The 16123-nt window shown below is 46.4% G+C and overlaps 1 protein-coding gene across 1 annotated transcript; it reads right to left on the bottom strand.

Moving 5' to 3' along the window:
* Positions 1-13617: 13617 nt before the first annotated feature.
* LOC115644942 (serine/threonine-protein kinase SBK2-like) lies at positions 13618-15695 on the bottom strand. The gene is given in 3 exon segments (XM_030549376.1): positions 13618-14503; positions 14905-15104; positions 15524-15695. Coding segments are annotated over 3 exon segments (939 nt in total). The 5' UTR covers positions 15693-15695; the 3' UTR covers positions 13618-13933.
* Positions 15696-16123: the final 428 nt, after the last annotated feature.

Genomic DNA, 16123 nt, shown 5'->3' with positions numbered 1-16123 from the left:
GAAGACTTTGAAAATTGGACACTTGATGTCACACGTGGAATAAAAACAGTTTTAAAGAGTTTAAACAAAATTCAGACATCATACTTTATGACTCAGGAGGTATATAAACTGTTGCTCTTAACAACAACTAAAATTCAAAGAGTATGAAAAGAACAAAGTACTAGCAGAAACAATATTATGTGGACCCAGTGAAACAGATAATATGGGGTGGGGGGGAAGGATGTATCAGTAGTTTGTGCATTGGCCTGCTAAACCTAGGGTTGTGAGCTCAGTCCTTGAGGGGGCCATTTAGGGATCTGGGGCAAAAATCTGTCGAGGGATTGTTCCTGCTTTAAGCAGGGGGTTGGACTAGATGATCTCCTGAGGTCCCTTCCAACCCTGATATTCGATGACTCTCTTACATAGATAACTAAAGTAGCCAACCCTTAAGGTTAACATACAGTATAACTGTACATGTGTCCAAGTGCATGGTTGTGCCATAAGAGAAAACTATTCACTCTGTACAGTATCTGCTTCTTCAAGAATTAAGGTTGCCAGGAGTCCAGTTTTCAACCAGAACACCCGGTCAAAAAGGGACCCTGGTAGCTCCGGTCAGCACTGCTGACTGGACTGTTAAAAGTCCAGTTGGCGGCGCATTGGAGCTAAAGCAGGCTGCCTGCCCTGCCTCCACACAGCTGCGGGAAGCAGAGGGCATGTTTCTGTAGCCCCCAGGGGCAACTGGGGAAGCTCTGCAAACTGTCCTTGCCTGAGCACCAGCTCTGCAGCTTCCATTGGCCAGGAACCATGTCCAATGGGAGCTGTAGGAATGGTGCCTGCAGGCACGGGCACTGTGCAAAGTCTCCTGGCTGTGCCTCTGCCTAGGGGCTGGACATGCCGGCATCTTCGGGGAGCAGTACGGAGCCAAGGTAGGCAGGGAGTCTGCCTTAGCCCCATTGTGCCACTGACTGAGAGTTGCCTGAGGTAAGTGCCAACAGGCTGGAGCCCAAACCCCAAACCTTGTGCCCCAGGTCAGAGCCCCCTCCAGCATTCTAAACCCCTTTATCTGGCCTACCACAGAGCCCACACCCCCAGCTGGAGCCCTTACCCCCTCCTTCACCCCAACCCCCTGCCCCAGCCCAGAAAGTGAATGAGAGTTGGGAGAGAGCGTGACGGAGGGAGGGGGCGGGGCTTCAGAGAAGAGGTGGGACAGGGTGAAGGCCAAGGGTGTTTGATTTTGTGCAATAAGAATATTGGCAACCCTATTCAAGATGTCTGTCCTCGAGGTGCATATGTGCTCCATGTGCCTCAGATCAGAGATTTTAAGTAGCAGTGCCCACTACAGCCTGCACATGTGCTCCATGCAGCCTCATGCTCTGCACTGTGTCTGTATAGAGTTGCATGGGTGAACTGCCCTCAGTTCCTTCTCTGATGCAAAACTCCATGGCAAAGAACTCTGAAGCAGAGGTGAGGAGGGTGAGTAGTAGAGTACCCACGAGGGGACACATCTCAAAGAAACACATTTCTTTGAGTAATGTCCCTATGGGTATTCCACTCTAGGTAAAGACTGAGCAGTACACTCTATGGAGGCATGGGGCTTTGGAGTCAAGTTCAAGACTGAAGACAATACAATAGAGCCAAACATCGCATCTAAGGCTGAGGCCTGAGTAAGTGCATAGTGTTCAGAAAAAGTAGGAATGGAGATCCAGGTTGCAGCTCTACATATGTCTGTGACAGGAACATTCTTAAGAAAGGCTACTGAAGAGTGTGTTAACACTCTAGCACAGGGGTGGCCAACCTGAGTCTGAAAAGGAGCCAGAATGTACATTGCCAAAGAGCCACAGTAATACAGCGGCAGCCCCCACCAGCCCCTCTCACCCCCGCCACCTTCAGCACCTGCTGCCTGCTGGCAGCCCTGCCTATCAGCAGCTCACCTTCCCTCCCCATGCCTCCTGCCCACTGGGATCAGCTGTTTCACAGTGTACAGGAGGCTTTGGGATGGAGGGGGGAGGAGCAAGGGTGCAGCAGGCTCAGGGGAGAGGGTGTGAAGGGGCGAGGCCCTTGGGGTAAGAGGTGGAGTGGGGGTGGGGCCTGGGGTTGAGCAGTGAAAAGTTGGCCCCCTTAGCTCCAACCCCAGAGTCAGCACCTATGCAAGGAGCCGCATATTAACCTCTTAAGAGCTGCATGCAGCTTCGGAGGCATGGGTTGGCCATCCCTACTCTAGAAGAAGGTTGAAGGTCATGAGACTGATAGCAATAGGTAATACAGCCAGATATCCATCTAAAGAGTCTTTGCTTGGAAATTGAAGCACCCTTAATTCCATTGCTTAAATTCTGATGGAGTATTTCCCGGAGCACCCTATGCCCTCTCCCCTCTTCCCTCAACATGCCATGAAAACTCCAGGGAAGTTGAAAATATTTACCAGAGCTCTACTCCAGACAACTCCAGATGAATTTAAGCCCTGGTCTGATCACATACTACAGTTCCTATGATTAGGCAAGGGTTTTGGATGAAGGAGCCTATAGTGTTATCAAATATAATTGTCCAGAGAGCATCACCAGTCCTGATCTGGAGTCCTTGAGGTAAATGGGAGATTTTGCATGTGGATTGTGTTAGTAATACCTCCAAAGATTTAGGTTCAGGCATGAGATTAATTCAGGAGGAAATATCCAAATAATAATAAATAACACATTCTTCTAGGGATCATTTCACGTGCAGGAGCTCACAGCACTTTATAATAGTTAATTAAGACTCATAATCCCAGGAGGAAGGGAAATATTGTTATCCTCAGTGATGGAGAAACTATAGCATCAAGAAGTGGAGTGAGTTGCCTAAGGTCTTAAGACAAATCTTTCAGCGTCAGGAATGGATCCAGGCCAAGTGGCTTTCACCCAAAGCTCTGACCACCAACCCATGCTGCTTCCTTTTATCTATATGTAACAATTTTTTAGATACTAACATACATGTTATTTCAAAACTTCAGTGTCTGTGAAGAACATAGGCCCTATTATGTAATGATTCAGTATAGCACAAAGGAGTCAAAAGAACAAAAATTAGAATTATCCTTTCACTTTCCTTCCAACTGCTAAATCCAACTCAGCAGCATTTTTTAATAATAACTGCTGGAGTGTTATATGAGATACTTACATATCTCAGAATCTCGATGAGCTTCTTATGTGCTTGCAGGACCGGCACTAGTATTTTTAGAGCCTTAGGCGCACAGCCATTTCACCTCCCCACGCTCTGGTCCTGCGGCTCCGGTTGACCTGACGCAGTCTTGCCTGCGGAGGGTCCCCTGGTCCGCAGCTCCGGTGGAGCTGCCACAGTCGTGCCTGCGGGAGGCCCACCGGAGCTGTGGGAGCAGCGGACCATCTGCAGAAATGCCTGCGGCAGCTCCACTGGAGCTGCGGGACCAGCAGACCCTCCGCAGGCATGACTGCGGCAGGTCAACTGGAGCCGCCTGCCGTCCCCCCCTGCAAAATGCTGCCCCCCAATAATCCTGGTGCCCTAGGCAATTGCCTAGGCCACCTAAATGGAAGCGCCGGCCCTGTGTGCTTGACCTCAGTGGTGTCATCTAACCTTCCAAATTGTGGAAGTGATTTTGGAGTGTCGGGGGGAACACCCAACCATCAAGTCATCTGTTATTTTGTATTGCTGAGTTTAATATTCCATATCCTAAACTACTATTCCTGGCCACTTAAAGGAAAGTGTGATGAATGGCCTAGTCCAATTTATAAAATGCCATTTGTATATTTCATCCTAAAAATGACAAGAGGGATTGCAAGTTAGAGAGAGAACAGCCTACATATTTAAGAAGGTCAAAGGGACTGTTGAAATGCTAAATGTGATCTGAAGCAAAATCTTTCACATAATTTGATTTCATGGCTAAAACCTCTTGAGGTAAAAAATTGAAATATTATTCATGAAAGATGCTGCTTTGTGAAAGAAAGAAAGAAAGAAAGAAAGAAAGAAAGAAAGAAAGAAAGAAAGAAAGAAAGAGAAAATTTAGAGGCAGCATGAGGTCCAACATGAGGCCTTGATCCTGCAATTGGATCCAAATGGATGGAACCTTCAGTCCACACAGGGCTCAATGGGTATGGGTATACCCTTTCAGTCCTCAGGATCCGATTGTAGGGTCTGGGCCTTAGATGACATGCTCTTTGAACAAGTGCCTTGTTTCTCCCTTTTGTTCTGTAAAGTGCCTAGCTTAGTTTTGGTTGCTAAAAAAAAGTATTTAGAATACATTTCTAGAAAGATATTATGACCTTCTTTGAGTTTAACCCATATTCTGTAAGTAACAGAAGCACTTCTTACCTGGGAGGATGTAGACTTGTTGTTTAGTTAGGATGTTTGTGTAATGTTTATTCCTGAGGTTAAAATGTATCCTTGCGTCGGTTGCCATGGAATACTGCACTTATGCTTATAGGTGCTAATCCACAGTACTATATAACAGACAAAAGCTCTGTCTCCTAAACTTATTTGAAGTATAGGCTATTGGTTATACCATAGAGAAAAGATTTTTAAACTAGACTGGACAAAAGCACTGGAGGAAGTACGATAGGGAACAATCAGTTTTGGTTCATGGAGTAGACTGGATGAACCATTATCTCTTTCTTAACTCTAATTTCTATGATTTATTTGCTATGAAACCTGTTTTTACCAGACACTTACCAGATACCTGAGGCGTTCCTGTCCCCAGCTGCTTCTGCTGTTTTCTCAGTCTGTTTAAATTCATATCTTGCACACCTGATGCCTCCCCTCTCCTAGATACTTTTCTTCGGCCCTTCCCCAATTCTGGTCTCAGGTTCCGATATATTTAATAAGGACAGGATGAAAGGAAGATAGTAAATGTAGAAAACAAAGTGGGAGAAAAACCATCCTGCCTAAGTCAGGTCAAATTTTGCTAGATGTTTTTAGGGAATGGAATATGAGTGCCTTTTAAAAAAAAGTACATTCTATTGTATGTTATATGGACTGCACCAGCATTATTTTTTCTAGCCATCAGAGGAAAGGACATGCCATATGGAGGGAATTCAAGTCCCTCCTCATTCCTAGAGAGTCTAGCCAGAAAGTGAGAATGTTGAATTCTGCCCAAACATTGTTCCTTGCTCTGAACTGGAAAGGTGGCGGAGGGATGCAATGTAACATTAAATTGCTGCTTCAGATTAATGACAACTCTTTTAAGAATGATTTCACAAGATGGCTTTGAATGGAATTGAACCTCTGCAGCCCAAATCAATGTAGCAATCCACTGATGAAAGAGCTACTTTTAAAGCTGTTTCATATAGCAGATAAAAGTAATATGATCTGGATGATGGACAGGGCTTAAATCTCATAGAGTGTTTCCCAGAGGTCCCCTTCCTCCCCACTTCCCCATGCTATAAAAAACTCCAGGAGTGTTGAAAATATTTCCTGGAGCTTTGCTCGGGACAGCTCCTGCTGAATTTAAGCCCCGCTCAGTTCTGCCCACAAAGGAAAGAAACAATCTGGGAGATTTCCTAAAGGACTTAGTCCTGTCTAGGTAAAAGACTAATGCCATTCTGACACTGAGTGTTTGCAATGCTTCATCTCCCTTATCCAGGTGTGGTTCAGGGAAGAACACTGGAAGATGAATAGGTTGGTTTATGTGGAAGTACAAGGATGCCTTTGATAAGACCTTGGGGTACGGTTGCAACATGACCTTATGACCTTAAAAAAATACCAAAAATGGGGGGCCCCTATCTCTCCAACTCTTTGAGCTGAGAAGTAATGTCTATGAGAAAGGCTGTTTTCATAGACAAGTTCAGAAGGGAGCATGTAGCCATAAGTTCACAGTAAAGCCTAATAAGGCATCTAAGCACCAAGATGAGGTCCCAAACTGGAGTAGGGAATCTGATTTGTGGAAAGAGGTTCCCCAATCCCTAAAGAAATCTCATCGCTGTAGGATGAGAGAACATGGAAAAACCCTCCAACATAGGATGGAAGGCCATAATAGTTGTCAAGTGTACTATAACAGAGTTTTTGGACATCCTCAACATTTTTAGCTATAAAATGTAATCTAGTATATCTGACAGCAGAGAGGATGCAGATGAACTACATCTTAGGTCACACCACTGGCTGAATCTCATCCACATTTGCAGATACTTATTACAAGTAGTCTATTTCCTACCATGTAATAGCACTCTCCTTACATCCTCAGAACAGGTTGTTTCTAACCCTGCAAACCGTCAGTCAGACATGCCTTGAGTCAAAGAACCTCGAGGTTGGGGTGAAGAATTTCACCAGCATCTGGAGAGAGAAGATGGGGGATGATTTGGAAGGAGATTGGTTAACAAACAGCAAGCATGATTGTCTTGGCCATGTCGAAAGTACTAGAATAACCCTTGTCTTTAATTTGATAACACTTTAGATATCAAGGGAGTTAGGGGGAAGGCATCTGTCAGGAAATGGCAACCCAGTCCACTTCTCAAACAGAACTGGTCGGACTTCTTGTTTGTGGCAAACAGGTCTATCTTCTTCTTGTCTGTGGTGAACAGGTCTATCTGTGGGACTCTCCAACATTGAAATCTGTGGTGGAGTGTAATGGAATCTATTTCCCATTTTTGATCCTGTGAGAAGTGCCTTGCTACAGGCATCTGCTGTGATGTTTTGTATGCCTAGAAGACAAGCTGCTGAGATTATCTGATTTGCAGTGCACCAGTTCCAGAGCTTCACTGCTTCATTGTAGAGGGTGGCTGATCTTGCTCCCCCTTGACAGGTGATATGAAACATGCATGGCATGTTGTCTGTCATGAAATTAATGTATTTGCCCCGATCAACTGAAGAAAATGGAGATAGACACTTCTGACTGTGACTGGTGCCTAGAATGGACCACATTGAGAATGAGTGCAAGAAACAGAGCAGAGGTATGTGATATTTTAAGAAACTACTTGGAGATCCCAGTCCTATGGCTTGAACCTTTCCTTGTTTAAAGTTCATCAGATTAGAGATGCAGGTTCAGGCCTCAGGTTTTCCATGAAGCAGGTTGACAAGTGTTTTGAGCACTGCATGTGACTGAAGATTCTTCTTTGTTAGCACACACTGATCCACCAGTTTGAAGTTAACATTCAGTTTCCTGTGCATACACAGGTAACCTAGTTACACTCATTTACATAAGGCAACAGCCAGAGATAGATTGTAAGGGATAGATAAGATGAAGACAATGTAGATAATATTAATAGTTTCCTGCAGTGTCTCACATGTTTGATGTTAAGGTTAACTGAATTCAGTCCATACATAAGGCAATTTAGACATGAGAAGGATTTAGCATCTGAAAGCTAATTTGGTTACATTGGCAAACTTCTAACAGGCTATAGTTACATAGACAAACATATTTAGCATCTGCCCTTGGTTTCTATTACTACAAATGAATGGGTAAGTGATTGCTGGTCTAGTACATCTCTGATATTGACATACAAGTGAATTTCCTGGTTACAATTGCAGTGCCTATTTTAAGACATTATGGGTCATACACAGGTTAGCTGGTTTGCTAGTGTCACACTGACTGCTGTGAGTTCCAGCAAGTTGATATGTGATGTGGATTCAAGAGGTGATCACCTCTCTTGAGCCATGTGAGCATCCAGATGGGCTCCATGTCTCAATGGGGATGCATCTGTTGTTATTACTAACGTTAACAATGGTTGAGTAAAGGGAACCCCATGCAAATATTATGAGGACCCTTCTACCAGTCAAGGGACTTTTTCATAATGGAGGGCAAGGTGTATGTACCAGGTCTTGAATGTCAATGGTCCTCTAATCCCATTCCTACAGTGCACTGAACCCTTTTCTGCCTGACCCTTACCCAAGCTATAAAGGTCCCTGACTCCCTGATGTCACCTGGAGCAGCAAGGAAAATTCACCTGACCTGGAAAATTCCACAGAGGCTGCAGAAGGTGATCATTCACTGGCCCCTAGCCCACTGCTGGGAATACATAATGTACTTGAGGCTTCTGTACAGGAGGACAAAAGACTCAAACTGTCACTCCTGGAGGATTTGTCATCATACATACCCCATCTATGATGAGCTGGATTGGGTGCCCTCAAGGGCTTCCCTGAAGGGACTCATGGCCCCTCTTCAACCCCACTGGCCTCATTGTCAATGAAAGCCAGAGTGAAGAGGCTGCAGGGACTGGAAAGGGTGCCACAAAAGACGCAGAGAAAGAGAAGCATGTGATTGTGCACTTCTGCCCAAAGAAGCCAGTTGAGAAAACACCATCAATAAGCCCAAGGAGAACCCTGAGCCATGGCAGGAACCAGAACCCAAGGCTGGTAAATTACAATGGACCTTCTTCCTCTCTACTAATATACCCTCTTCATGGGTGGCGGGTGGAGCCCCCCTTTGGGGAGGCTAGCCCCTGGCTCCACCCCTTCCACTAGCACCATCATCCAGTTGATCATCATCCAGTTGATGGAGAGGTGAGCAGGAATTGCCATCGCAAATGTGTAAAAGCAGGGGTCAATTTCAACAGCACACAGCAGAAAATCTCTGTGCACAGAATCCTGGGAAACCATTCCTGAAATGGTAGCCCTAAAGTTGCGTAACAAAAGTGGTCATGAGAACACAGGTATATGCATGTACACAGTGTTAAATCTTTGTCTAGCACAGCTTATGTGGACATTTGACATGGATACAGAGAACATGAGCAAGCATGTACATGGACAAGTAACCAAGTATGCGCACCAGCATAGACATAGCCTTAGATGTAGTTGATGTTCATGCAGCTGTTTCATAGCTCATCAGAGTGTAAACACACACTTTCTTTCTATAGTGTTAGTGGAAATACTGTTCCTACTATCTGGAAGAGCCTTGATGTTACTCAGAACAAAATATAACTTTATGGCTTTTCTTCAAATCGCATCCCTTCCCTGTGGTCTATGATTCCTAATGCTTTCTACAATAATTAATCCTACTCTTTAATTTAATAATTCACATCTTCAGATCTGTCCAGCTGTATCTACAGTTGGTACACATAGCATAAAATACAAACGATATAATCTGCAGGGTGCATAGAGTGTAATTTGCTACCAGACACTTTCTGATGTTTTGGTAAGAATATTATATAAAAATAGTTTTGTTGTACTGAAAGTAATAATTAGGTTCTTTGTGGTAAATTAAAGTAAAATGTGTCTTTAATTCTACAATAATGCTCTGAAATGCATGTGTGTTTTATTTTAACCACAGTTTACTGCTGCAGTAACTTTTAATAATTGATGAAGTAAATGAATGGTGAATGAGTCCCAGAAACCTTGAGCCCTTTTTCCCATATGAACTCACTGCATTCAGCCCATAATTAAAAGTTTGCTTTAAAACAAATGGTGCTGTTGGCCAGACATAGTGCCACCACCAAAGAGCAGCACGTAGCAATTCAAGCTTGGTCTTTTAAATCCCAGGTACAGTGCAAAACTACTCCTAGAAAACTTTTCTTTAGATTCAACAGCATTAATACCCCATAACAATTACATTTGGGATCACTAGAACTGCTGCTGGTGTGTATTTGGTTGCTGTGGTAATAGAATCTTGTTGTTGCTATGGCAACTGAGTTAGATTACACTGGTCTACAATTTTTGAGAAGTCGTCTGCTTCAGAGATAAAATGTGATATTTATTATGTATTTTGATGTGCTGAATTCAAATTTGACAATTAAAACAACTGATTGGCTACTGTTTCTAAGATATTTAAGTTTTTACATTTTATGTCTATGTATATTGTGTAGATAATAGAGTTTTAATCATAAATTGTAAACCTAGGTCTTTTCATGTGTTTATGGTTGCTTTACATGATAATATTTCACCTGTCCTGTTTATATAACACTTTAAAAATCAGCAAAAGGGTTATATAAATAAAATTTATTATGAAACAAAAGGCAAAAAACTATTATGTACATAGTTCAGTCCTATTCAGTGTCTACTCGGGGCTTCTTGGCTTGTCTCTTGTATTCATTAAATGGAGCATCTCTTGTCACTGTCCAGCAATAGTCTGCAAGCATTGATGGACTCCATTTGCCCTGAAAGCCTGCCAGGAGATTCCACTGCTGTAGTCTGGAGCCCAACAGCTCTGCCTTACTCTTGGGTAGTTCCAAATCCCTGACAAGGTCATTCAGTTCACCTTGTGTTATGAGGTGTGGTTCAGAGGAGGTGGATGGGAGAAAATGTGGGTCCTGTGACATTGATGGTTCAGGACCAGAAGTTTCATCCTCTTCCTCTTCCTCATCTGACTCAAGTCAGAATGATTCTGGTGCATCAGGAACCGGCAGTCCTTCTCCGTGGGGTACTGGACGTATAGCTGATGGAATGTTTGGATAATGCACAGTCCACTTTTTCTTCTTTGACACACCTTTCCCAACTGGAGGCACCATGCAGAAGTAACAATTGCTAGTATGATCTGTTGGCTCTCTCCAAATCATTGGCACTGCAAAAGGCATAGATTTTCTTTTCTTGTTCAACCACCGGCAAAGATTTGTTGCACAAGTGTTGCAGCGTATGTGTGGGGCCCACCTCTTGTCCTGATCTCCAAGTTTGCAGCCAAAATAAAGGTGATAGGCTTTCTTAACCATAGTGGTTACACTGCACTTTTGTGATGCAAAAGTCACTTCACCACAAACATAGTAGAAGTTATCTGCACTGTTCACACAAGTATGAGGCATCTCTGCTCACTTTGGCTAAACAGAAATGTGTCCCTTTGCAAAATCAAACACTGACAAATAAGAGAGCATGACATTGTATGATTTCTAGAGCTGATATAGGGCAATTTGTTCAGCAGAGCAATGTAAGCTTCATTATGATTGCATCATCCATGACTTCTAGGAATAACATGATGCAATTCATATCATGTATGATGCAATACCAGCTTCAGATTGCATCATTCATTGTTTTGCCTCAAAAGCAGGTACTGTCCAAACCCAGTCATAGATTTATTCATAGATCCAGTCAAAGATGTATTTTAGTCATTTCTGGTTTAAATTGAGATCCTTTCCCTTTATAACTCATTTATCCTCCGCCATTCCCAAGTCAAGGGTCGTACATACTGACCCAATAGCATATCTTGAAAGCTAGAGGCAATCAACAATTTTAAGCATCATTTTCGTTCTCACTGACCCAGAATTAGTAAAGTTGGACTACATTTATTTCAGAAGCATTTTGGCTGTAGAGCAGTGTTATTAGAGGGTAGCGCAGGCAGTTTTGGCTGGTTTTTGGCTAGTTCAGTGTGTGGCAATATGTGACTGCTTTCAAGGTTTACAGCTTTCTGTAGCTCCAGTGATTTCTTCCTAAAACTGTTGCCCCCAAGGATATAACAGTTGGCACATGGGATGCCAACATGTGAAAGCAAGAATATCCCAGGAAAATGTGGGTGCGTGGAGTGTCTTTCTGGCATCCATATTGTGGGCATCCACAAGATAATAGTGGAATTGGTATACAAGTTTTAAAAATTCTTTGAAATGATTTCTATGGAAGTCTGCTGAGCTCAAGAGGGGTGTCAAGCCTTATGTTCAGTCACATGGTCAGCAGTTTAGCATATTTCCCATTCACTTCAGAAGGGTGTTGCTTTGTAATGATACTATTACCAATTTTCCCTCAGCGTGTCATCATGACTGCCAGGGTAACCAAACCCTTTTAGATATATGGTAGAATACTATGTGAGACACTTTTCCCAAACCCATCTTGGCTGTATCCAGACTCTACTGTTTTCTTTCTATCTTCACAACCATATCTCTTACTCAAGCCTTTATTGTATCCCGTCTTTACTACTGCTTTCTGCCCCCCCCAACATATGCATTTGCCCCCCACTCAATCCATATCAAATACAGCAGGTAAACTCATCTTCCTTGCCCCTTGATTTCATTGTGTAACTGCACTCTTCAGATCCCTCCATTGGCTTCCCATCTGCCATCACAGCAAATCTGAGGTTCTGGCACCATCTTAAAAGCTCACCACAACTCTGCTCTTCCCTGCATGTCCTCCCTTGTCAAGCTTCACATTGTCCCCATCACTGTCGCTCTGCCAATTTCCCAGCTTGGTCCTCTCATTTGTCTGCTTCTCACACAAGAACCTCCGTGCCTTCTTCCACATAATGCCCGGTGTACAGTATGACCTCCATGAGTTCATCCACAACGTATCTTGGCCACTTTTAATTCCACCTTAAAGAACCACTTCTGTTTACAGTGAATCATATTGGCATATGCAGATTGTGTAAACATTTCCTGTTGCCATTCTCCTTCCCCTAACCTCTGTCCTTGGGTTATAAACACCTTGTATCAGGGACTATCCTTCTGAGTGTATGGAAACTGCCTAGCATGTATTGTACACTATTTACATTTACAATAAACTCAGAGGCACTAGTATAGGCATTCCAAGTACTACGCCCACTATTTCTGCTCCTTGCTGGTTCTCAGTAGAAACTCAAATACACATCTAGTAAAGGAGGATTTACCAAAACTTGCAGAAAAAGAGTTGGCATGTGCCCTATGTATAAAGTTGTAGTATCTAATTAAAGGATGGAAAGACCAGAATTCCTAACTAAGCCCCTAGAGGGCAGTAGGAGGAAAGATTAGAGCAGTCTGAACCCTGCTATGTGTTTGCTGAGACAGTTGACTTGTCCTGCAGTGCTTGCTCAGAACAAGGAAAGTGCCATTCAAAGCAGCAATCCATGTTTTCTCTGATACCTGTGTGAAAGGGAAAGTATTAAGCGCTAGAATTCCTGCACTCTTAACAAAGTACCAGTAATATGCATATATCCTGCTCTCTGGATCCCCCAAAACATGCAAGGAAGGGAGAAAAACAATTGAAAGACTCAGTTCCTTGCTGGAGTCTGACCTTGGTCCATTTAAGACAGAATGAAACAAACTGGCCGAGGAGGGGTGAGAGAATTTTGTGTGTGTGACTGACTCTTGCTGGTAGGTCACTGCTGGAAATCCCAGACTCAGCTCATGCTCTGAGCAGCCACAGCCAGGCCTGGTAGACATGTGCCAGCATGGGGCTATTTAAGGCCCTGCTTTAGCTGCCTTTCTGCTCAGTTTCCCAGCCCTGCTGCAAGGGCTCTTGGCAGCTGAGCTGGACACTTATTAAATAGAGACAGAGAGCGGGAGACAGGACACTACAGAACTACATCCCCAGCAGCCTCCCAACACCAAGTCCCCAGCTACCCACTTCCAGCAAGACCTGGCACCCATCCCACGACAACCACATTCTAGCCCCTCAGCCCCCCGCCAACTCCTTTCCGCCCCCAATACCCATCTACTCGCTTCCTGCCAGACCTGGAACATACCCTCTAGCTGCCTCCTTCCAGCCTCTTGGCTTCCCGGCACCTGTCTCCCAGCTATTCCCTGGCACGCTGCGGTGGACCCTGGGCAGAGCCCAAGGCAGGGAGGGAGCCCATTGTAACCTGTTCTCACACACTATGCGGGCCTCTGCTTGGAGATTTTATTACAAGTGAAAAAGAGCCACAGATGGGAATTTATTGATGAATAAATCTCTATTTCTGTAATAATGGAGTGGCTGCAGAGCACAGAAACTGCTCCAGAGGGATGTGCTCCCCACAGCAATGAGACTTGCCTTTATCAGGGTCGGGGTGTGGTAACTGGGGGGTGGGGATTGGCTTCCATTGCTGAATCAGTGCCTGTGGGAGAACTGGTGCCTGGAGGGGATCAACACATGGGCGGGGGGAAGTGGCACCAATTGGGGAATCAGCAGCCAGGGTGGATCTGTACCCAGGGGGATTGGTGTCTGCTGGGAAATCAGTGCCCAGGGATAACTGGCACCTGTGTGGGATTTGGCAGGAGCTGGAGCTCAGTGCTTTGGAACATATCTTGCCATGGCTGTTATTTGGCAGCCCCTTTCAATGTATTCCTGTCCTGCTGGAGGCACGCTGTAGGGCCTTGGATACTGATCATCCTATAGACAGGCCCCACAGGGCAATGGCCTCCACTCCCCCAAAGGAGGTTCTCTAGGACCCCACAGCCTGCTCCTCACCATGCCAGTTCTCCACTCTCCAGGGGTAGTCGACGTAGTGCAGGGCCCCGCTGACAGGGCTACGCTGGGCAGGATCCAGGACCAACAGGCTCCGCAGCATGCGAGTGGCCTCAGCCGTCAGGCACCTTCAATGGTGTGGTAGGTCCTCATCCAGGCCTGACTCCTGCCACAGCATGAAGTCCTCAAAGAAGGGGTCAGTTGGCAGGCTTTGCTCCCAGGGGAAGTAGCCGGTCAGCAGGCAGAAGTGCATCACACCAAAGGCCCAGGCATCCAGGCTGGCATCGATGGACAGGCCCTGGGCACTGGGGGTGTTGCTTAGCTCTGGAGTGGTGTAGGGGATCACCCCAGCCACCAGCTTGAGCCGGGTGCCCTTGGGCCGGGTGAGCCAGAAGTCGGTCAGCTTGATGCGCAGGCACTCAGGGTCGAAGAGCAGCACGTTCTCGGGCTTGACGTCTCGATACACCAGCCCCCGGATGTGGATGAACTCCAGGGCACTCACCAGCTGCTTGGCGCACTGCTTGGCAGCTGGCTCCGGGATCCCATCCTGGGCAGTGACAAAAAGAGGAGATGTTGCAACTCACAGCACCATGGCAGCCTTGCCAGCCGAACGTGCACTAGCCAGCTTTGCATTCAGGGGAGACTCTGGCACTTAGAATGTTGGAGATGGAGGTTCTCTGGGTATAGTCATTCCCCACAACCTGGGGCTGGAGAGGAGATGGTGCATCTAGTGGGGCAATGCCCATTCTCTGCCCCTGGCCCATTCCCTGTCCCCCTCAGCCAACCAATCCCACAAGCTGGGGCTGGATAAGAGCTGGTGCCCCCTAATGGGGAAAGCACCATCCCGACACCCTCTAAGACAGCTAGTCTCCCACAGATTGGCCAGATGAGTGCTAGTGCCTCCTATAGGAGAAGGCCCCATATCTCATTCCCTTTCCTGGCATGTACTCGTGGTTTGATGATGGAGATGAGGTCTCTGTGCAGCGCTGGCTTGTAGAGAAAGCCGTAGTGCTGGCTTGACTCAATGGCAATGCCAAACATGCTGATAATGGCAGGGTGGGTGGTGAGGGACAGCGCCACGCAGTACTCATACAGGAAGGTGTGCAGCTTGGTGTGAGCTTTGGGCAGCAGCTTGAGAGCCATGGGGGGTCCCTGAGGATGTGGGAGAGAGGTTAGGCTCCCTTTGAAAAGCTGCTCACACCATGGCCAGACAGGCAGGGTATTGGGCAGCCATGGGGCATGGAACCGTGGAACTCACTGCTACAGGGAATCTCCAGCCAGATCCTGCGGGCAGGTGTTCAGTGTAGGAGCTGGTTAAGAGGAATGGCCATTCTGAGAGTGGGCCCAGCCAGCTGCACCCTGGGTGGGTAGGGTCTGACCTGGGGCAGCAGGGGGTGGGTGATACCAGACTAGATGGACCCATTTGGTCAGATCTGGAGCAGTGAGAGGGAGAGATTCCAGGTTAGATGGGACCATTGGCCTGACCTAGAGCAGTAGGAGAGAGGAGCTGAGGGTCGGAGAGAGCAGAGGTGAGGTGGGGTGCAGGTCCAGGGTGAAGGCAGCTCCTTACCTCTCTGCCTGTGTGTCACCAGCACCACATGGCCATACTTGCCCCTGCCCAGCTCCCAGATGACCTGGTAGTGCTCAGCCACCTCGGTGCGCACCAGGCTCTGGGCCGTGATTTCCAGCATTTCGTCCGACACCGCCAATGCTGCTGCTCCTGGGCACTGGGCCATCACTGAGTCCTGCAGAGACACCACAGGCTGAGCTGCAGCAGCTCTCACTGGACAGAGAGAGCCAGACTTGACACCTTATACACCACTCCATCCCTAGGTGCTGTATGGGAGCCTGGGGCCTGCAGGGAGTGGTGCCTAGCCCAGCACCCAGGTGATGGTGCCCTGACTTCTCAGCAGCCTTCTGCACTGCAGGCACAAAGTGACAGGCGAGGGGAGAACTGGCTTGGTGACCTGATCCCCCTTTGTTTGTCCTGGTCAAGGGGCTGGTTAGCACTGGGTGGAATGGGCACTGTCCAGAGGGAACCCAGCTGAGACTCCCATTCATCTCATGCAGGCCAAGGAGATGTTGCCTCCGGTAGGAGGAGGGACTGCTGCCAGGAACAGCCCTCCCAAGCCTCCCCAACCCAGCTCTGTGAGTGGAGGGCAGGATC

Source organism: Gopherus evgoodei, chromosome 2 (genome assembly GCF_007399415.2).
Source record: "Gopherus evgoodei ecotype Sinaloan lineage chromosome 2, rGopEvg1_v1.p, whole genome shotgun sequence".
Lineage (NCBI taxonomy): Eukaryota > Metazoa > Chordata > Testudines > Testudinidae > Gopherus > Gopherus evgoodei.
Note: the sequence above shows the minus strand (reverse complement) of the source record. Positions and strands in the feature narration are given on the sequence as shown.